Source organism: Leishmania donovani, chromosome 23 (assembly GCF_000227135.1).
Source record: "Leishmania donovani BPK282A1 complete genome, chromosome 23".
Lineage (NCBI taxonomy): Eukaryota > Euglenozoa > Kinetoplastea > Trypanosomatida > Trypanosomatidae > Leishmania > Leishmania donovani.
In genome coordinates this window covers 467,910-486,899 of record NC_018250.1, presented here as the reverse complement: position 1 = coordinate 486,899, position 18,990 = coordinate 467,910, and the positions used below count along the sequence as shown (strand labels likewise).

General features: G+C 57.7%; 5 protein-coding genes across 5 annotated transcripts; all 5 read left to right on the top strand.

Annotated features, from left to right (window-relative positions):
- Positions 1-2,579: 2,579 nt before the first annotated feature.
- LDBPK_231170 (hypothetical protein, unknown function) lies at positions 2,580-3,278 on the top strand (the record flags this gene model as incomplete). The annotated part of the gene is made up of 1 exon (XM_003860966.1): positions 2,580-3,278. The coding sequence occupies one exon, from the start codon at positions 2,580-2,582 to the stop codon at positions 3,276-3,278; it is 699 nt and encodes a 232-aa protein (XP_003861014.1).
- Positions 3,279-5,686: 2,408 nt separating this feature from the next.
- Positions 5,687-7,936, top strand: LDBPK_231160 (hypothetical protein, conserved; the record flags this gene model as incomplete). The annotated part of the gene is made up of 1 exon (XM_003860965.1): positions 5,687-7,936. One exon carries the CDS (start codon positions 5,687-5,689, stop codon positions 7,934-7,936), a length of 2,250 nt encoding a protein of 749 aa, XP_003861013.1.
- A 1,707-nt stretch (positions 7,937-9,643) lies between these two features.
- LDBPK_231150 (hypothetical protein, unknown function) lies at positions 9,644-10,564 on the top strand (the record flags this gene model as incomplete). Its single annotated transcript, XM_003860964.1, has 1 exon — positions 9,644-10,564. One exon carries the CDS (start codon positions 9,644-9,646, stop codon positions 10,562-10,564), a length of 921 nt encoding a protein of 306 aa, XP_003861012.1.
- A 2,368-nt stretch (positions 10,565-12,932) lies between these two features.
- On the top strand, positions 12,933-14,111 carry LDBPK_231140 (hypothetical protein, conserved; the record flags this gene model as incomplete). Its single annotated transcript, XM_003860963.1, has 1 exon — positions 12,933-14,111. The coding sequence occupies one exon, from the start codon at positions 12,933-12,935 to the stop codon at positions 14,109-14,111; it is 1,179 nt and encodes a 392-aa protein (XP_003861011.1).
- Positions 14,112-16,392: 2,281 nt separating this feature from the next.
- LDBPK_231130 (hypothetical protein, conserved) lies at positions 16,393-18,468 on the top strand (the record flags this gene model as incomplete). Its single annotated transcript, XM_003860962.1, has 1 exon — positions 16,393-18,468. The coding sequence occupies one exon, from the start codon at positions 16,393-16,395 to the stop codon at positions 18,466-18,468; it is 2,076 nt and encodes a 691-aa protein (XP_003861010.1).
- Positions 18,469-18,990: the final 522 nt, after the last annotated feature.

The window sequence follows — 18,990 nt, the reverse complement described above, 5'->3', positions numbered from 1 at the left end:
CGTTTCTGTGTACGCTTCTGTGCGTCCTGTGCGTGCTCGTGTCTGTGTCTTGCGTTTTGTTCGTCTCTTGGCCACTCTTCTTTTCTTCGTCGTCGCTTTTCCTTTTATGGCTTGAGGTCTCCTCCTCTTTCCCTTTTTTGGTATGCATGCGCGTGTGCTCTGCCTCCTTTGTTGCCTTATTTTAGCGTTGTGTGTGTGTGTGGTGCCTGAGGCGTTTCCCTCTCGCCCTCTGACCACCACCCCTTTTAGGGTTGCCTTGGTCTCTCTTCCTTTTAATTTACTGAACTGTTCTCTTCTTCGATGAGCTCTTTCAGCTCGGAGAATGCCCCCGCGTGTGCACTTGGATGCGTGTGCGTGTGTGTGTGCCGAACCTCCCATCCTCATCTCCTCCCTTCCTGTTCTCTCTCTCTTTGTCCCTTCCTCCTTTCCTCGTTAAGTAGTTGAATGGAAAGAAAAGGGCAGCCTGGTGCGCGTGCGTGCTTGCCGGTTTATCTGTGCACGCGTTGTCCGTCACTTGTTGCCTCTTCGTTTTCGCTTTTTTTTTGTTTGAGTGTAATAGGGTTGCCGACGCAGAACTGGGAATCTTTTCGTTCTGGACCTTTCCTGTCGCTCCGCCTTGCGCCTAGGCCTCTGCCACCCTCTCTCTTCGCACGTATGTGCGTGTGCTCGGTCCCTATGTTGTGCACGGCTATATGGCTCGTGTATGCGCTCTTTTCGACTTTGTTTCGTCGGTGAGGAACTCGGTGATGCTCGGTGTTCTTGTGGTCGATGACGTTTTCCTTCTCGCTCTTCTTTGTGTGTGCGTTTGTGCGGGCTCGTGTGCCTCTTCTCTTCCCTTATCGGTGGCGGTGGCGAGAGATGAATAATAGTCAGCGCGCGGCTGTGTGTGTGCGCGTGCGCGTTTTGGATACAGGTTTGCAGGAGTGCATAGTCGTCAGTGTCTGTGCTCGCACAGCTGCTGCTGCTGCTGCTCTCTTTTTATTATTACTGATTTCGTCTTGCCGTTTTCCGTTTTCTGCGAAGAGGGCGTCGATCAAGGCGGTCCTCCTGCTCCTCCTCCTCAACAACGAAAACGTGTGTGGCTCTGTCGACTTCGACTGTGCCCTGTCTCTCTGGGTGTGCGCCTGTGGTACTTTCTTTGTCTTATTGTAGGTTTGTATGCCGTGGTGGCCGGGGGTACTCATTTTATATTTTGTCGTGGTTTTGCTGTTGGACGAAGTCATAAAAAAAACGAAGCGAAGGGCTTTGAGGTCTTGCGATGGACGAGTTTTGCCCACGCGTAGGGGTGTGTTTCGGACTGCGCATGCGTGCCCACTGCAACTACGCTACAGTGTGGCATATATGCTTTTTCTGTTTTGGTGCCTTGGCGAGGCTGTGCGTGTGCGTGTTACGCACCGAAAAGCGTCATAACAAACAAGCAAGACTCGTGCTGTCGGCTTGGCTCACATCCTATCCCCCACTCCTCTTGCTCGCCTCTTTGTTCTTTCACGATGGTCCCAGGGTTCACAGCTGTGCGCATTTGCGTTCACACACGCCCACACACTCACGCGCTCTTTCCCACTCACATTTCACCCCCTAAAAAGCAACGAAGACCTCCCTCACCCCGACCCCTCCCCGAGATACAACATCGGTGCGCAGCCACCAGCGAAAGGCCGCGGCATTCACATCAAATCCATCACGCGAGTGGATATGTGATGGAGCGCAGTGAAGCAAGCGAGAGAGAGGTGGGCAGAAAAGTGGTGCTCATCGCTTCCTTTGTGTGTGTCTCTCTCTGCCGACTCCATTCGCCCAACTGTTCCTTCCACCTTTAAGAGGATGAGGAGGGGCAGTATAAATCCGCGATGGGGGAGAGCTGCCGCAAGCAGCTTACTCACTGGGGGGGGGGTGGGACGCTGTGCACATTGTGCAACGGGGCGTCTCCGCACACGGCCTTCAAGGCGGCCTCGGATCTCACTCGTCGCCCTCCTTCCCTCGCCAACGTAAGCTTGAACTCTCTCCCACTCTTCTCTCTCCTACGTCTTTGTGTGCTGTCTTTCTTGCACCCACACAACGTGAACGCACCCTTGAACGCGCAGCTGTATACAGCATCACATGCGCGCACACCACAGGAGACGACAGCGTTCTCTTCTCCGCCCTCTCCGTTCGCTGCTTCGTACCCGGATACGCTTCTACCCTTCTCTCCTTCTTCGCTCTTCCTTACTGTCCCCCTTCACTTTGGGATTCTCCGACCCCCGCCAGGACCTCCTCCTCCCCCCTCCACACACACCCACGCCCACCTCTCTTCCTCCTCCGCTCCTTCTGCTGAGCCTGTACACCCCTTTTCATTTTGTGTTTTTCTATCGCGCTGTTCGCCACCGTTGCTCTGTCCTTTTCCGTCTTTTCCATCTTTCCTGTTTTTTTATTTGTGTCTTGTGCCTCTGTGCACCTCCCTGTCTTTCCGTCTATCTCGCCGGCACCCCCTTTGGGGGCAGGGACGTGCACGCACGCGCAGACATCGCTGGAGCCGCTTTCCATAGAGTCGAAAACGCTAGCAGACGGAAAGCGAACTCGAAGTCAAGGATTTTACCCCGCGCGAGAAAATGCCGAAGTCATCGCCGCCAGATGAGCATAAGGTTCTCATCAAGAAGCTCACGCATGCTTGCGCCAGCTACGACTCCGCGGCGAGGAAGTACCTCGCCGCCGTAAAGGCGTTGGACTCCTCCTTGGAGGCGGTGGCCGTCGCCATCCGTGAACTCTCGCAGGGGGAGGAGAATGAGGACGCTGTCATCAGCGTCGAAAGGTTCTGCACGTCAGTGGATCGGCACATGGCCGGCTCCTCTGCTGGTGCATCATCTGGCCACAGCAAGACAGGGCGGCTTTCCGATTCGGCCGCATTCAACGGCGCCGAATACCCCTTCGCTGCTTACATGAGCGATTTCACGCGCGAGATTTCCTCGGCCGTCGGAGAGCTTAAGGAGATCCTCAAAAAAATCGAGAAGTCTAGGTCAAAGCAGGATGACCTCGTCGACAAGTACAACAAAAAACGCAGCGAATTGGACACGATGGAGATGAAGTTGGCCAAGAAGAATCAGGGCATTTCGACCAACGAGAAGTACTCCCACAAGCTGGCCGATCGCGATTCCTTGAAGGTGCAGGTGGAAACCGGTGAAAGAGAACTCAGAGCCGAGTTCATGGCACTGCTGCAGAGGCGCACTCAAACCCTCTTGCAAGTCGTCCGTGGAATGCAAACGCACTCTTCAAATTACTACTCGCATCTATCCAAGGCAATGCAGGCTTGAGGGGGGACGCGAGCTGCAGCAGCAGCTCCCGCAGCACATGATATATTGTGGTTCGTGATAGACGCACTGTGATACGCGCGCACCGATGCCCCCTCCCCCTTCCATGTGTGTAGACGCATATGTGGATTTGCCGTAATAGCGCGTCAGCTCTATCCACGAAGCGGATCAACACGCCCCCCGAAGAGGAGAGCGAACACACACATATATATGCACGGTCGGCCACGAGTCTTATCAACACGAAATGTCGGGTGGCACAATAGTTGTAGTAGGACACACACACACACACACACACACACACACACACACACTAAAACTAACAGCACCGACATGAAAGTGTGACTTCGACTCACATCGCTGGAGTCTTCCCGCTGCGTCTTTGCGTTTGCCTGTATTCGGCTCGCTTGATTACATTGTTCTTTTTTCCATACACATACACACACGCACGCCATCCTCCTTTTTTTGGGCTGGCTCTCTGCCTTTCGCTTGCTTATGGCCGTTTCTTCGCATGTTTGCTTTCTCATCGCCTGCCGACTTTCTCCCTGATCTCTATCGCACTCTCCCTCCCTCTCTTTGGTGTGCCTCTGTCTGTGCGTCTGTGGGTTCCAGCTCATGCTCTCTCCCGAGCCATGCCGTTTTAAGGTTTTGCGCGCTTCGTTGCTTCCTCTAGTTTTCCCTTCTTGCTTTTTTCCTTTTCTTTTGGCTGTACTGAGCGGGTGCGCAAACGCCGAGTGTGAAGCGCGCGCATGCATAAATATGCATATATATACAAGCTGTTTTTCTGTGCAACACGTCGTTCTGACCAGTCGACAAGTATGTACGCATGTGACCGAAGTACACTTGCCTCTGTTGCACCACGGCTATCTCAAGGGCACCGGGACCACCAATAACGTGTTGCGTTGTGCAGTCCACTTGATAAAGCGCAGGTTCAGTCCAGCATTACGCTCCACATCACCTCAACGCGACGAAAACATCAAAAACGGTAAGTGGATGCCCAAGTTTGCCGAGGTATGGGGACATTATGTAGTTAGCCGGTCTGAACGTAATCATGACCGCAGGTCTCTTCTGCACAGCACCAGCACGAGTGCCTCTCAGTCAACATCAAGGGCCCACCAGCCGTGCCTGAGGAAAGGCTGTGCAGGCTTTTGGCTTCCTCACAGAGTACATACCAGACCCTGATATCACGCGCGGAGGTGGACTTCGGCATCATCAGGACCGATGAACAAGTTTGAAAAAGCAAACAGGCGATACGGCTGCCATCGATCACGCATGGTGCTGCACTTGCCACGCAGTCGTATTTTCGGCAATGTGCGAAAAAATAAAACAGAGGATGAGGGGTGTGGAGAAGGTCCCACTGTTCATGGAATGAGGCGGGCGGCAACAGTGCAGCAGCCTGTTGCTGCGTTCTTCTTTGCGTTGTACATTCTATCGGTAGACCCCGCTCGTTTTGCCTGTCCTCCTCGCCGATTCCCGCCACTGTGCGCTGAGCTCTGGAGGGAGGAGGGGGTGCTAGTATGAGTGCGCACACACAGGGCAGTGCGCGTTTTAGCTTTCTTTCCGTAACTGCGTGCCGCGTGAAGAGCCTCCCGCTTTATTACTACGCCTGTAGATGTGATTTCTCCAGGTTGGTGTTGATACGACATGCGAGCTGCATGTGTGCATGCTCGCGTGAGCGTGCGTACGCACCCCATTCGCGCTCGCGCGCTTCTTTTCTCTTGCTCCATCTCCGTCTCTTCATATGTATGCATCTCTCTCTCGTTCTCGCTCTGTTGCCGCTCACCTGCTCCCCACAACTGCCGACTCCACACCGCAGCATTGACTTGCCCATTCTCGTCTCTGTCTCCTGGCCATTTGCAGGGGCTCCCGCGCCGCGAACATCTCCGACGTGCTGCGACAGGTGCCGCCCATACTCACTCATTAACCGCATACATTTATTTTGCCCCCCCCCCCCTTGCTGTCGCCCTCTCGACGACGTGAGCACCGCGCGTGTGTGCGTCTGTGTCTGAACACATCGTCACCAGATTACATATACGCTCTGCAGCAGCTCTCCTGCTACGCCGCGCGACACGGACAACGGCAGAAGAGCGGCGTGCAAGCGGCGTGCAAGCGGCGGCATTTCGGTGGCGGATCGCTCATTTTATTTTTCGTCGCGTGCACGCGTAGCAAGAGGCACAGGAGAGGGAGGTAGGGCGTTAGCTGTGCGTGGCAGCTTGCCGGAGAGAAGACGTGAGCCTGCGCAGCGGAAAAAGGATAAGGACAGGGGCTGCCTGTATCTTCTCTCGTCTGCCCCTCTCCGTCGGGTCCCTTCGGGGTGCCATTCGTGGTGTGCCTGTACCTGGCCGTAGGCGTCGGCCTCTACACCGGATACTATCCAAACGTCTTTTCGCTTTAGTCTAGGCCCTGGCGAGGACATGCTCAACGCGAAGAGCCCATCACCAACCAACAGCAACTACGACTTTGCACTGCGCCATGAGCGGGTGAAGCTGATCGCAAGGGCGCTGAAGCAGTTCGGTGTGTACATCACCCGCACGACGCAGGCGATGCGCGAGGTGGCCAGCTGCCTCTCGCTCGTTGGCCAGAGCTATCATGAAGTCGCGCAGTGCGTCAACAACACGAACCCGCACAGTGGGGTGGATCGGGACTGCTACATCTCCTTTAATAGACAGCTTGTCGAGAGCTACGGGGCCAACTTGCAGAACGCCGCCACGCTCTTCTCCGCTGAGATGATGAATATCAAAAATGGCGAGCAGTTCTTGTCTTATAATAAATCGGTGCATCGCACGGTGATGGCGCGGCTGCACGATGTGCTGAAAATGGCACAAAGGACCCGCGACCTTGGCGATGATGTAAAGGCGGAGCTCAAGAAGGCCACCTCCTGGCGGAAGGTCGTTAGTAGAAAAGAGGCAAAGTACATCCGCAAGGGTCGGCCCTTGACGGAGAGCAAGCTCTACGTGAAGCAGTCGGAGAAGATGCGGAAGCACGATCAAGCCTACGAGGCAAAACTGCGAACCTTCGACACCGAGTACGAGTCGCTCATGCAACGCCAGCTGTACGTGGCGGGTCACACGATGGACGACTTCCTGGACATGAACACAGTGTACCTGTCGCACATTCTGAAGGTGCTCGGTTGCCTAGCCCCGAACGGCGCGGAGGCCATCCAGAAAATGCTGGACAGCGGCGAGAAACTCAGCGATCTCCTGGGCATCGCGCCGGAGGATCAGCTCGGCTGTCGACTGAGAGCGCAAAACGTCGACGTGCTCAACAGCAGCAATGTAACACCGGTGAAGAGAGGCGTCGGCGCCACGCCTGGCAAGGGATCCCCAGCCAAGTCCAGCTGCTGCGGCTCCTCGCACAACTTCACTAGCTACTACCAGAACCGCCGCCAAGCGGCCTTGTATGTCGAGGGCGCACCGCCGACGGCGCGCGCACTTGGCGGGGACAGCGGCGGGAGCAGTGAGCCCTACCACACACTCAGTGGAACGCCGCAGCGGCAGCTCATCTCCAACCAGACGCTGTCGAGAGCCACATTTGGCAGCGCAGAAATCTGCAGAGCAGTAAGTCGCTCGTACTCGGCAGCGGAGCCGGCCGCGCCGTCGCCTCTGCAGTCTCCGTCCTTCCCTGCCGCCGTGCCACGCGTCGATGCTGCGCCGGTGCCGTACGTCAAACAGGTAGCCATCGGCCTCCACGCTTCATGTGGGTCGCCAGGCACGACCACAGACGCCGCAAAACAGGCTTGTCCAGCCGGGAATGCAGCACCAGCTGCGTGGGTGGTAGAGACCAGTGGCCGCCGAGGTAGTGCTCGTGGTGCGACCAACGCACGCACAACGGGCGAACTCAGCCTCGGCCACGCACAATTTGGCGATGGCAACACGGCGGTCGGTGCACCGCCTGCAGCTTGCCTTGCCCCAGCGCCGCCGCTCGCCCAATACAGCGAGGAGAGGCCGATGGAACGGCCATTGGACCGCTCAGAGGTGCCGGCTGCTCAGGCGGCCATGTTCGGACTCGACGGGGCACGATCCACGGAGCCTTTTGACGATCAACTCGTCGCCGACTCGTGCAGGCGCACATCGCTCTTGCCCCTGAAGCCCATTGCGCTGTTCCCTCTCGACGTGAGCGAGAGCAGCATCTCACGGAAAGTGGCACCGCGCACGTCGGCGGCGACGACCTCCGTTACCAATCCCTCGACACAGCAGCGCTCACGCCGCGACCGGAAGAAGCACAAGACCAAAGTTGCTGCTGCTGCAAGAGGAGGGGCACCGCTGCCGGGCACCGCCTCTGCTCCGCCGGACGAGGACACCATGTCCAGGAGCACGAGCACGCAGTCTCAGGAGGCATTGGAGAGCAGCATTCACGGCTATCATGCCGCACACGACCATTGCCCGCCGCCACAGCAGCTACACAACTTGAAGCAACATCCTCAGCGCGACACTGCACCCGTCAGCTTGGCACACTTCCAAATGGGACTGACAGGTTGCAGTGGGGATGCTCCGTGCCAATGGCGCAACGACGGACTCTGTTCCGAGACCGGTGGGGTGTCGGGGCGCTCGCAACACTTGTCTACCAGCCATGGACTGGACAGCCCCACACCGACACCGCAGCCGTTTGCGCTGGGCACGCATGCATGGGAGGACTCACAGGTGCGGTCATGCAGTCCCGCGTAATGTCTATGGCCGCAGAGACATCGAGGCGAGGAATGTGACGACATGCGCAGAGTCTTCTGCGTAGACGCAGGGCTGGTAAGTGCGCGAGCGATTACGCGCGTGTGTGTGTTTGTGTTCTCTTGATCTCTCCGCGTACGTCATTGCGTTCCTCGTCAAGGTTCAAGTAAGTGTCTGTCTGCCTTTCTCTGCTTTACACTTTCTTGTTCGACTGTATGCCGTGCATTCAACTTCCCTACCGGCGCACAGGGCCAGCCTCCGCCGTCGCGCATGTCTGCCGGCCCGCACGTTTCTTTGGTCGTCTGTTTTTGTGCTTCTCGTGGCTCCGTCTCTCTTTTTGAAACACACACACACACGAATGGCTCCTCCTCTCTCTCGTGCCTCCTTGTATCCATCGCTACTCAGCGGAGGCAACCTTTTTTTTTTCGCGTTGCTCGTCACCACCTCCTTGTCTAAAGCGTTGCGAGGCGTCGTTTGTGTGTATGTGTGCGTGTGAAATATGCCGCGTTCCGCCTCTGGCCGCCCCTTTCCGGTAATGTCTCTTGCGGAGATTCTTTTACATTCTATGGTTTCGCTCCATTCTCTGTTTTCTATCACCTTCCCTCTCCTTTTTCTGGATGCTGGAGTGGTCTGTGTATGCGTATGCTCCGTTATCGGCGTCTTCTCTCCACCAGACCTCATGCACGCACTCGAGCTCTTTGTGTTCTTTGGCTTTTAACGCCCCCAACCCCGCTCTTGCCCCATTTCCTTCTCGTCCTCTTGTACCTTCCGCCACACCTACGCGTTTGTGGCCTCTTACGTCGTTTTGTACTCTCCTCCCACCACCCTCATCGCCTACTTTCTTTCTACAATAGTGTCGCATGCTGCACGCGCATGTTCATTCTCGTTCTCGCGGTTGGCCAGCCTCTCCTCCATCTCTCTCTATCGGAGTCGCCTTCTTTTGTTGTTGCCCTCCTCGCTCGGCCACCTCGCCGCTTGCACTGCTTGCTCGTTTCTTGTCGTCGCCCACTCTGCGACATCGTGGCTGCAGGGTGGATGTGACGCCGAGATGTGCCTGTAATGTTGTTGTAGGGGACAGAGATTGCTGAGGCGCGCCAACGAGTTGGAGAGAGAGGGAGGCAGTCATGCAGTCAGAAGACGAGCACACACGCCAAGCGAACAGCACAAGTGAGCAAGGATACCTCGCTGCCAGGGCGTCTGAACCGCTCCGCTCGATTCTCCGCGCCTGCTCAACCACTGCCCTTTTTTGACTGCTGCGACACGGCGGCGGCGATGCATACACGCACAGCTTATCCAGCTCCTTGTCCCTTCTGTTCTCTCTCTGCTCTTCAGATCTCGGAGAGCGTGACAGAGTGACGACGACCGAGCGTCGTTCAATGAGGGGGATGACGGAAGAGAATAGCTTGCGCACATGTGTGGCCCGTCAACACTTCAACGCGCGGTAGCTTCCTTGGTATGCCCTCACCCCCCACCTAGCCTCCCCACATCAAGATGAGGGCTCGCATACTCAGAATCTGGGATGCACACACACACCACAGCTACTCCCTTTCCATCTCCATCTTCCTCTCACTGTGTATGTCCCACTGACGACGCCGTTCTTTACCCCTTCTCTTCTCCCCCTTCATTGACTGGACAGCGTTGCTGCAGGCCCTCTTCCTCCCTGTTGCTCTCTCCGTAAACCAGAACGCACACACACATAAAGCGGACGTCATGGGTAATAAGATCAGCAGCGCCGACCAATCGAATGCGGATGACAGAGGCGTCCACTCCGAGTTCGTGTACCGCTACGAAACCACAAAGAAGCTGAAGCTGTCGTACATGATGCTCAAGAAGAACGTCGCGACTGCCGTCATGACCATGGAGATCACCCCGCAGCACCTCCGCGACGTCGGCACGGGCTACTCGAACGTGTGCGCCTGCCTGAAACACGGCGGCTCCGGGGGAGCAAACTCGCGCATCCAGGGCCGGGCCGAGGGCCGCGATCAGGCCCCTACCAGCCGCTCCAGGGTTGACCGCGAGCTCGCTGATGAGTCCTACCAGGGTTTTCAGACCTTCTGTGAGGCCATGGATGACATCAAGACCGGTGTGTGCGTCACATGCCGCACCGCCATTCACGAAAGGATCACGGTCGAGCTGGACAGGATGGTGTTGACCGCAGAGCGCGTTCTGAAGCAGGGTAGGAAGACGATGCGTAGCATGGCCCGTTTGACAAAAGTCGCAAGGCAAGTGTCGCGGCGCGAACGGTTGGCGGTGAGCCAGGGCAAGGACCTCTCATCGAGCAAGAGCTACGCGAAGGCCGTCAAGAGGCGCGACGCAAAGGAGAGTTTGTACAAGACAGAGCTCGAGGCCTTTGATCAGCTGTACGAGAACGTCATGGTCGGGTCGCAGGAGTTCTGCTCCTCGACGACGGACATCTTCCTTGACTGCATCGTCGGCTATTACCGCGAGATAGTGACGACGATCGACGTCTCAGACACCCCGCAGTGCAGCCGCTTGCGAAGCCGCTTTCGCAGCCGTGAGCGAGAGGTGGTGCTGCACCAGGCTTCGGATGCGAGGTTTTGTGAGATGCCGGCTGGGCACAAGGACGGCAGCAAGTCCTCGCCCTCCACCGTGCCGCTGAAGTGGGATTAGGACGTTGCGCACTGCCAGATATCTCATTGATACCGCTATCAAAGAGGGTCGCTTACTGCGTGCGCATCACCCGTCTCACGTGTGCGCAAGTGCACGCAGGGCAACGACATTGTCTCCTCTCTCTTATCTTGTTTTACTTTTACCATTGTGCATTTCTCTTCCCATTCGCAGCTCGCCTCGTCGAGTGCGTGACGGGTTCCGCTGCCACCGCTTCCGCTCTTCGCGCACTCTCCGTCTCTTGGTCGACTCTCTTTCTCTCTCTTTCTGCTGCGTGCGAGTTGTAAAGTCGAGTTTGGGGTGCGGATGCTCTTCTCTGAGGCAGCACCAAAAGGGGACACCAACAGATGCGGGCCGACGAACATATCTCGAAGAGGCACTAGATGGCGCACATCTCCCCTTTGCCAGTGCTGCTTGCCGGGTGACGGCCGGCACCCCGCCAACCCGTGTTTCTGCCCTCCTGTATTTCAAATCTCCGCTGAAGATGAAGAGAGACGTCACAGATCGCTCACACACTGCTGGGCTTGTTTAGAGACTGGGCAAGTAGCAGCCGTCCAGAAAACGCGTCATGGCGTTTCCTTTGGGTCCAGAGACAGGGTCGCGATGTGTTGCGGTCTCGTGATCCGACAATCCACCCCCTCCTTGCCTGCATGGCCTCTGGCGTATATGCTATTCTTTACTCGCACTGCATGGAAGCTGTAGTGCACACACACGCCCCTCTCGCTCCCTGCACTCTCTCTTCCCCTCTCTTTCTGCAGACGACGCGCCAGCTCAACGGAACGAGTATTTCGGTTCATCGCTTCACCAGTCACCACCCCGACAGAGACCGCCACCGTTGTCAAGCATGTTGGGTGCACCGAGTCCGGCAGCAGGCGAATTCAGACGCCGTCTTGCACGGCTTCAGGGGTGAAGGGCGGACTAGGCAGCAGAGGCACTAACGGGCCGAAGATCTTGGCAGCCCTCTCCGCGCCAAGGGGCAGCACCATCCGCGAGAACCCTCAAAGAGCTCTGAAGACAGGGCTGCCCGTCGGGTGGCCGGTAGAGGGACAAGACAATGAGGTGCTCACAGGGGTGGAAGCTTGCCACGCGGGAAGACGACACCCCACGGAGCTGCCTTTTCCTCTGCCAGAGTGCACGCCAATGCAGCTGTGTTGCGCGTGCAGACGACCGGCGATGCTCACGGAGGACCTGACCGGAGCGGGGCTGTACCGCCAAGTCAGCACTGCGGAGAGAAGCGACTGCTCACCCCTGCCCATGTGCCCTCGAACACGCTTGTCTGTTTCTCTGCGTTTCCTTTTTCGTCATGTTTCTTTTTGATAGGCAAATTTCGTAAAAGAAACGCAAAAAATAAACCGAAGGTTTCCTGCTGATTATGCTGCTGGTGCTGGTGCTGGATGATGATGGTGCGGAGTGGCTCTCTTCGTAATGTTTATTATCGTTATCCTCTGCGTGCTCTTTTTCTATTCACCTGTGTCGTGCCGTTGCCTTCTTTGCGGCGCTGCTGTGCGTGTGCGTGTGTTGGAACCCCTCATGAGGTGAAGGAGGAAGGCATGAGAAAGATATCGATGGAGGTATAGAGGGTCTCGATCTCTCGCTCGCCCTGCGCCTCGTTCCCATTCGCCCACGTCGCCGTGGCCATCCGCACGCAACGGCCGATCCACCGCGACGTGGCGCACAGCAAGAGTGCACGGTATCGAGTCTTGCTGCTTAAAAGCGGCACTTGCGCAGACCATCTAACCCATACCATGCACATGCACGATCCTGTGACGTGTTTCTCTTCCCATCTTCTCGTTAACACTTGCTTCTCTTTCCCTGCGTCCACACGCTTCTGTTTGGTACTGCTCTGCACTCCTGCCGCCACCTTCCCTTCCTCGCACCTCCGACCTCATCAAGCGGCTGTGCTCGAGAGCGCACGATGTCATCTTCGTGATTCGCGCGCCTTAGCCTTTTCTTTTTGTTTCTTCGGTTATTGCCTTTGTATTCAAGCTCCCATCTTTCATCTGCCTACCAACAGAGCAGCACCCAGAGAGAGAGATACAGGCAGCAAAGAGTCTTGGTCCTACCAAGCACCAGACACGCACACACACACTGGATATCCCCAAGGAAGAGGGGACGGTTATCAGAGACGGTGCCTCCTGTCTCACCCCCTCTCTCCCTTCCTCCCTCCCCCCTTCTGCAAGTATCTTGTGTTTTGAATATTTTGTTGTTGTGGAGAGCCGCGTGTCGCTTGCCTGCTGATTGTGTTCTGCTTTTGCTTTCGGCGCGTGCTCTTCTTACGCCTGGCGGCGAGACAGTATTTTCGACCACCTCCCTCCTCGGCCGTCTCCTGCTTTTCGCGTCTTCATTTCCGTAACCTTCCAGCACGAGCTCGATGCTGAAGCTGTCTCGCATGACTCGCAGCAGCCGTTACACGCCGGTTGTGGGGTGCGCTTTTCTAGTGGAGACGCTTTACGGCTCCAAGTACAGTGCCAATGTGGGCTTGTACAGCATGCCGTACGTCTACGTAAAGACGATTTTACTGTGCGCCACCGGGAACGGCCTCAAGCTACGCGAGGGTCGCTATATCCACGGCCTCGTCGAGCTCCTTCTGCCATCGAAGGTGTCACAGGACAACTTGACCAAGCTGGAGCTGTTGCAGTTTGTCGACGCCATCCCGATGGATCGCTACGCCAGCGGCAACGGCGAGTCCTCAACGGTTGATGAGGAGGCGGAGGACCAGGCCGTGCTGGCGCTCATGTTACACGGCAACGGCGATGCCAGCAGTGATGATTCTACGGCTGCGGCCATTTACGCAGAGTATTGTGCGTCTTCGCCATCACCGCTGCACGACGAGTGCAGGGCGCTGCAACGTCCTCTACAAGACTGCAGCGACGGGAGCCATAGGCATTCGATGGGGGACGCCGCTTGCGATCTTGAGGGCTCCGATGCACCGGCTCGCCTCGGCTCTGAGGCCGCCGCCGCCGCTGCTGCTGCTGCTGCTGCTGCTGCTGCGCGCAGTCGCGCTGAAGAGGCGGAGGATGACGCGGCTGCAGTGGAGTCGATCATGTCCTTCGTCTCCGCTACCGCGTTTCCGTCTTCCATTGCGCGAGTGCTCATCTACGACGCCGTATGCACGTGCGTGGCGGACGGCCTCTACAGTGCCAAGGAGAAGGAGCGTGTCGCATTGTTGTCGAGCCACATCGGCCTTTCCTCTGCTGTGCGTAGCCAGATCGAAAAGTTGGCGCTGCAGGAAAAGGTAATCTCCATTCGCAAGCGGCGCCTGCTGCTTCTCCAGCCCTTACACACGAACAAGACGCCGAAGAGGGATGAGCAGCGCTGGCAAGCGTTCAGCACACTTGGCAGCGCGGCGAACTCGATGTCTCACGAGCAGGGGCGAAGCGGAGCAGACGCTGCGGGTAGGCGCGATGCCGGCGACCGCGGCGACCGCCAAGACACCGAGGACGAGGCGGACACTTTTGCCGCCGAGGAGGCCATGCGAGTGGAGGCGGCGAAGACGCTGCTGCGGCGCGCACGAGCGCATCGGTCAAGCAAGCGGTACGCTGGCGTCTGAGAGTCGCGTCATCAGCGCACCATGCGTGGCTGGACGCCAGTTCGTTGCGCGCGCTGGTCGTTTGGAGCTGGCCCTCTTGCCCGAACTCCCATGCCCGCATGCGCTGCAGCAAAGCCGAGAAACGCGTTGTTCGGTTCCCTCTTTATTTTTGCTTGTTTCGTGGCTGTGATGTTCTATCATGTGCTTCTTGATGCGGTGGATGCACTATGTGTGCACGTGTACGTTCGCGTTTGTGTTCGAGCCTTTACATCTCGCTCACACTCCCTCCTCCCTCCCCACACACACACAAACGGCTAGGCGAGCGCACATCCACCCGCAGACATACGCACACGTGAGAGAATTATGGTCAGCGCTCAAAAACCGACGGCGGCTCAGCCTCCTCCCCACTAGAACCGCAGCGAAAACGAAGAGAATGCAACTATAGCCTAGGGAATGGAAGTGAAAGTGCCGTTGTGAAATCTGCACCAGGAAGCGGCAGCCGCGCCCCGTTGATGGTCCCGTGGGCCGAGACCGTGCCGATGCGCCCTGGTGAATCCGAATGTTACCGTAAAACGCACACACTTGCACATGCTCTAGATCTGTTTCGTTGCTTCTCCTTTCCGATACCCTCCCAGACGGGGGAACATCGTCGGGTACGGCAAGAGAGGTGCAGTGACTGAACCCTCAGCAGGCCGGTGAGGCGCCATCGCCTTTTTTTCAGTGCTCAATACTGACGCCCTCTTCCCTCCACCCTGCTCATCAAACGCCGCGTTGCCCGAAAACGTGCTTGTGCGCGCGCGTGTGCGTCCCCCTGCTCCTGACCCTCCACATGCCATTTTGTTTTCCTTCCTGTCCTTTATCTCTTTACCTTCCAATCTGCGATAGCTGCAAGCTCGGCACCGTAGTCCCCTCCCCCTATCTCTGCCGTAAGTGTAAAGCACACGCGCGCATACAGCACAAAGGCAACGCCTCCTCGGCTGCCACCCACCCACAGGAACACATACATTTCTAGGCGCCGCAACTCCCAGGGTGCGCGGGGCCCTTCCTGTGCCTGCGGCTACTGCCTGTACAACGCGCGATTTTCTCCCTATCCGCTTCAGTTTGTGCGCATTCTCGTCCACGGGCGGCGGGGGAGAGGCAGGGTGGGCACGTGGAGTTGTGGTGTCTCTGTCGCTCTCTCTGTGCGTGCGTGCGCCGTTACTGCGCAGCACGTGGCATTCGGATACATTATTCTCCCGCAACGGATCTGCTGACGTGAGGAGCACACGCGAACAGAAGAAACGAAGGCACGGGAAGCGAAGGGGCACAGCAATACGAGAGACGAAACACACAGGCACGTGTGGCTTCGGCGCCCGCGTCTTGTCACTTCTCTCCTCGTCGTTGTTTCTGCTCTTTGCGGTGACATCCGCGTTAACGACGTCCTCACGCGGCCATACAGGCACAGATAGACGCACAGACGCGCGCGCACACACACATGCAAAGCAGCTCGTGCCAATCGAACGTGTGAGTCAGTGTAGGCTTTTTGATTTCTGTACCGTTTTTGGTTCGTGTGTGTGCGCGTGCGCCAGGTCTCCTTTTCGCACGTCGTGTGTGGTGGATGACTGAGCGACTGCTGCTTCTACCCTCGTGGCCTCCTTTGCGGTAGCCGTTCTGCTGTTGTTTCTCGACCGTCGTACAAGAGGTTGCTGCTTGCCAACGAGGACGAAGAGAGAGAGTGGAGCCGGGAAGGAGGTACAGCGCGTACCACTGTACACATACACATACATATACATACACATACACCTGCTTTCTCATAGATCTTCGCGCCATCACCTGTGCCCCACCGCTCCTTCTCCAGCGCCGACACCCTTTTTGAACATTCCGACCTTGAGTTGAGCAAGCAGTCAAGAAGGGAAGGTTCGTGGAGGAGAAGAGGCGCTGCGGTGGCGATCCTAAAGCAGTGCAGCGAGCCGCGGCACCTCGCACTCGATCGACACAGATACACAGATACACACACGCACACTTCACTGCAGTCTTGCCGGGTGTGTCTGCATCCGTGTGCGTGAGTAGATCAGCCCTGATGTAGAGCGTGAGCGGCGCAGCTGAGCGATCGACAAAGTGCGCAGAGAGGGGCATCGCAGCAAAAGGCTCACGGCCACTCGAAGGCAGCACTCGGGGCCGCATACGCACAGTGATTTCACCTTGACCCGCGCACCGCCATCTGCTTCACGCGAACGTGTGGGCTGCTCCACCGTATTCCAGCACCGCAGCGCCACACATTACAGTAGGCAGAAACACACGAAGACCAGGGCGCTTGTCGAGAATGACCGTGGAGCACAAGAGCATCGCGATCGCCATCTGGGTATCATGTGCCGTGCTGCTGGTCGTGGCCGTCTCCCTCACCATCTTCTTGTTTCTCTGTCAGCGTCGGCGGCGCGCCGCGCGACTGAGGCGCCGCCTCTATCTCAAGTCTTTTACTGATGGTCAGCAGCGATACGCGAATAATGATGCGTGGGGCACCGAGGGTGCGAGCTCTGTTTTGAATCCAGATGCTCTGCACGGCAGCGCCGCGGCGGCGTTTTACCGCGGGTTTCAGCGTTACGCTGGGGAGGAGCTGGAGGCGATACCGTCGCCCGCTAGCGCCTCTAGCTTCCCTACGCCTCTAGTCGTTTACTTGCGCGTCCGTGCCGCGCAGGTGTACACGGATGCCTGCGACATTCTCCTAACCGTCGATCGGCTGCGCGACAGTCTGCCGTCTGACCACAGCAGTTCCCAAATCCTGGGCAACGACGGCTACTACCACGACGACTTTCTTCTCTACACGGCACCGCTGGAGTTTCGTGTACCAGGCTTGTACATGATCCAGGCGCACACGGTGCGCCCCGTTGATAAGGTAGTCGGCGCCGTGCACAAGTTTGTTTACGTGGTGACTGGGGTGGCCCCATCAAGTGGGCTGACGCCGCCACTACCGCCGGCGAATCCGCCCCTGCTCACGTACGCGGAGGGCAGCTCAGCAAACAACAACACAAGCTCGATTGATATCGACATTGCACGGCGACAGGCGGAGCGGGCACAGGCAAACGGGGATGAGCTTCAACAGACTGCGCACGTGAGTCCGCCTGCGCATATGCAAGCCCCTTCCGCTACGGTGGAGCCCTCAGCGGACGCCGCCGGTGACGTGCCGCTGCCACCGGTCATCTCCCCCAGCGAGGGAGAGGTGACCACGTCCACAGAAATCGTCATCACACCGCACGAGCTGAGCACGTCGCCCGATCAGCTGCGGTACAGCCTTGACGGTAGCTACCCCACGCTGATCTACACGGCCCCGTTTAGGCTGAGTCTGCCGCCACCGTCGGTGCTTCCCTCGCAGCGCCGTCAGGTGATTGTGCAGGCCATCGCCGTGCATGCTGCCGCAGCGGCGCTTGGCGATTGCTCCGCTGCCATCTCGGCATGCTCGAGACCGGTCAGTGGCAGGGCGAGCGTCATCTCCCGCGCCGTGCTGCTGGTGCGGCCTGCTGGGCTCTCGTACTTTGACCCACGGGTGCCGACGCCGTCCATGCGGCTACGCGCTACCAGCGCCACGCTGTACTTTGACGAATCGGACAACCCGCCACAGACGCAGACGCTCTACGAGCTCGTCTTCGTGGACGAGGCGCGGCGCAAGGTGAAGTTTAGTCGACAGCGCGCGCAGCTTTACGACGGAAATCCTGTCGCGCTGACAGACAACGTCGCCACTGTTCACGCGTGGACAGTCATGAGCAGCGCTGCTGCTGCGGAGGGGTTCAATGGCCGCGCCGAAGCTGCCGCAGAAGATCGCGTGCGCAGCGTACCAGCCATCTACGACTGCAGCCGAGCGGCCACTGAGCGCGGCAAGCTCAGTCGCCGACGGATTGAGCAGTACAACATCCGTCCTGAGCAGCTGCTTCCGCCGCCGGTGATTTGTGTGTCGTGCAGCGAGATGAAGCTGATCTTTGACGACCCGCCAGCCAACGGCCGCATCGCCTACACACTAAACGACACCGAGCCAGCGTTGTTCGACGTGAGCCCGCCGGCGTGCGCTGTTCCGACGGGCGACGGCGTCGGCTGCGTTAAACACGACGGTGACAAGGGGCGCAGTCGCGGGGGCAAGGGAGACGACCATGCGAGCCCGATTGTCGGCGATCGGGACGGTGCGCACACCTACATATATCAACCTGGCAAGCACATTCACGTGACGCTCATGGAGACGCAGCAGGTCTACGTGACGGCGCGTGTCTTCCTGCCAATTTTCGAGGGCAGCGACGGAGCCTTGTACGGCGACAGAGGCGCGCAGGGAGGTAGCTGCTTGGGTAGTGGGAGATTACTGGGCTACCGCTACGGCGGGGTCTTTCATCGCGGGTTCTACTTCAACAGCAGCTAACCAGATTGCGATCCCCCTTAATGGCGTCTCCGTGCCGTTTTTGCGGCTGCGCCTGCGAGCATGCGTGTTTGTGTGCTGGAGGAGGAGGTGGTGGAAAGGACAATGCCATTCGGAGTGCGTTGCTTCTCTGTTTTGCCCGGACGGCAACCGCCTGCTTTGTGAGGCGCACGCGATCCACACCCACATATGTGTAGCGAGAAGGCCATGCTGTAAGGATCCCGGTGTGTTGTTGTCTTTTTCCTTTGCGTGTCTCTGGTTCCCGACTCTTTTTTTTTTCTTCGGACCTTGGGTTGCGCGCATGCGTATCTGGCTCGAACACCGACACTCAAGCGAAGCGAAGTATATATATGTGCGTGCCTGTGCGTTTCTTGGCCATCTCTCATTTTATTGTGTGCTCTCAATCTAAATCTATAGATAGATATCTATATCGTTGCTGCAGTTTTTTCGTTTATGGACACACGGCAATCGAAACCAACGCGTGCACACAAGCCTAAACACACACATAAGTATATGCATATATTC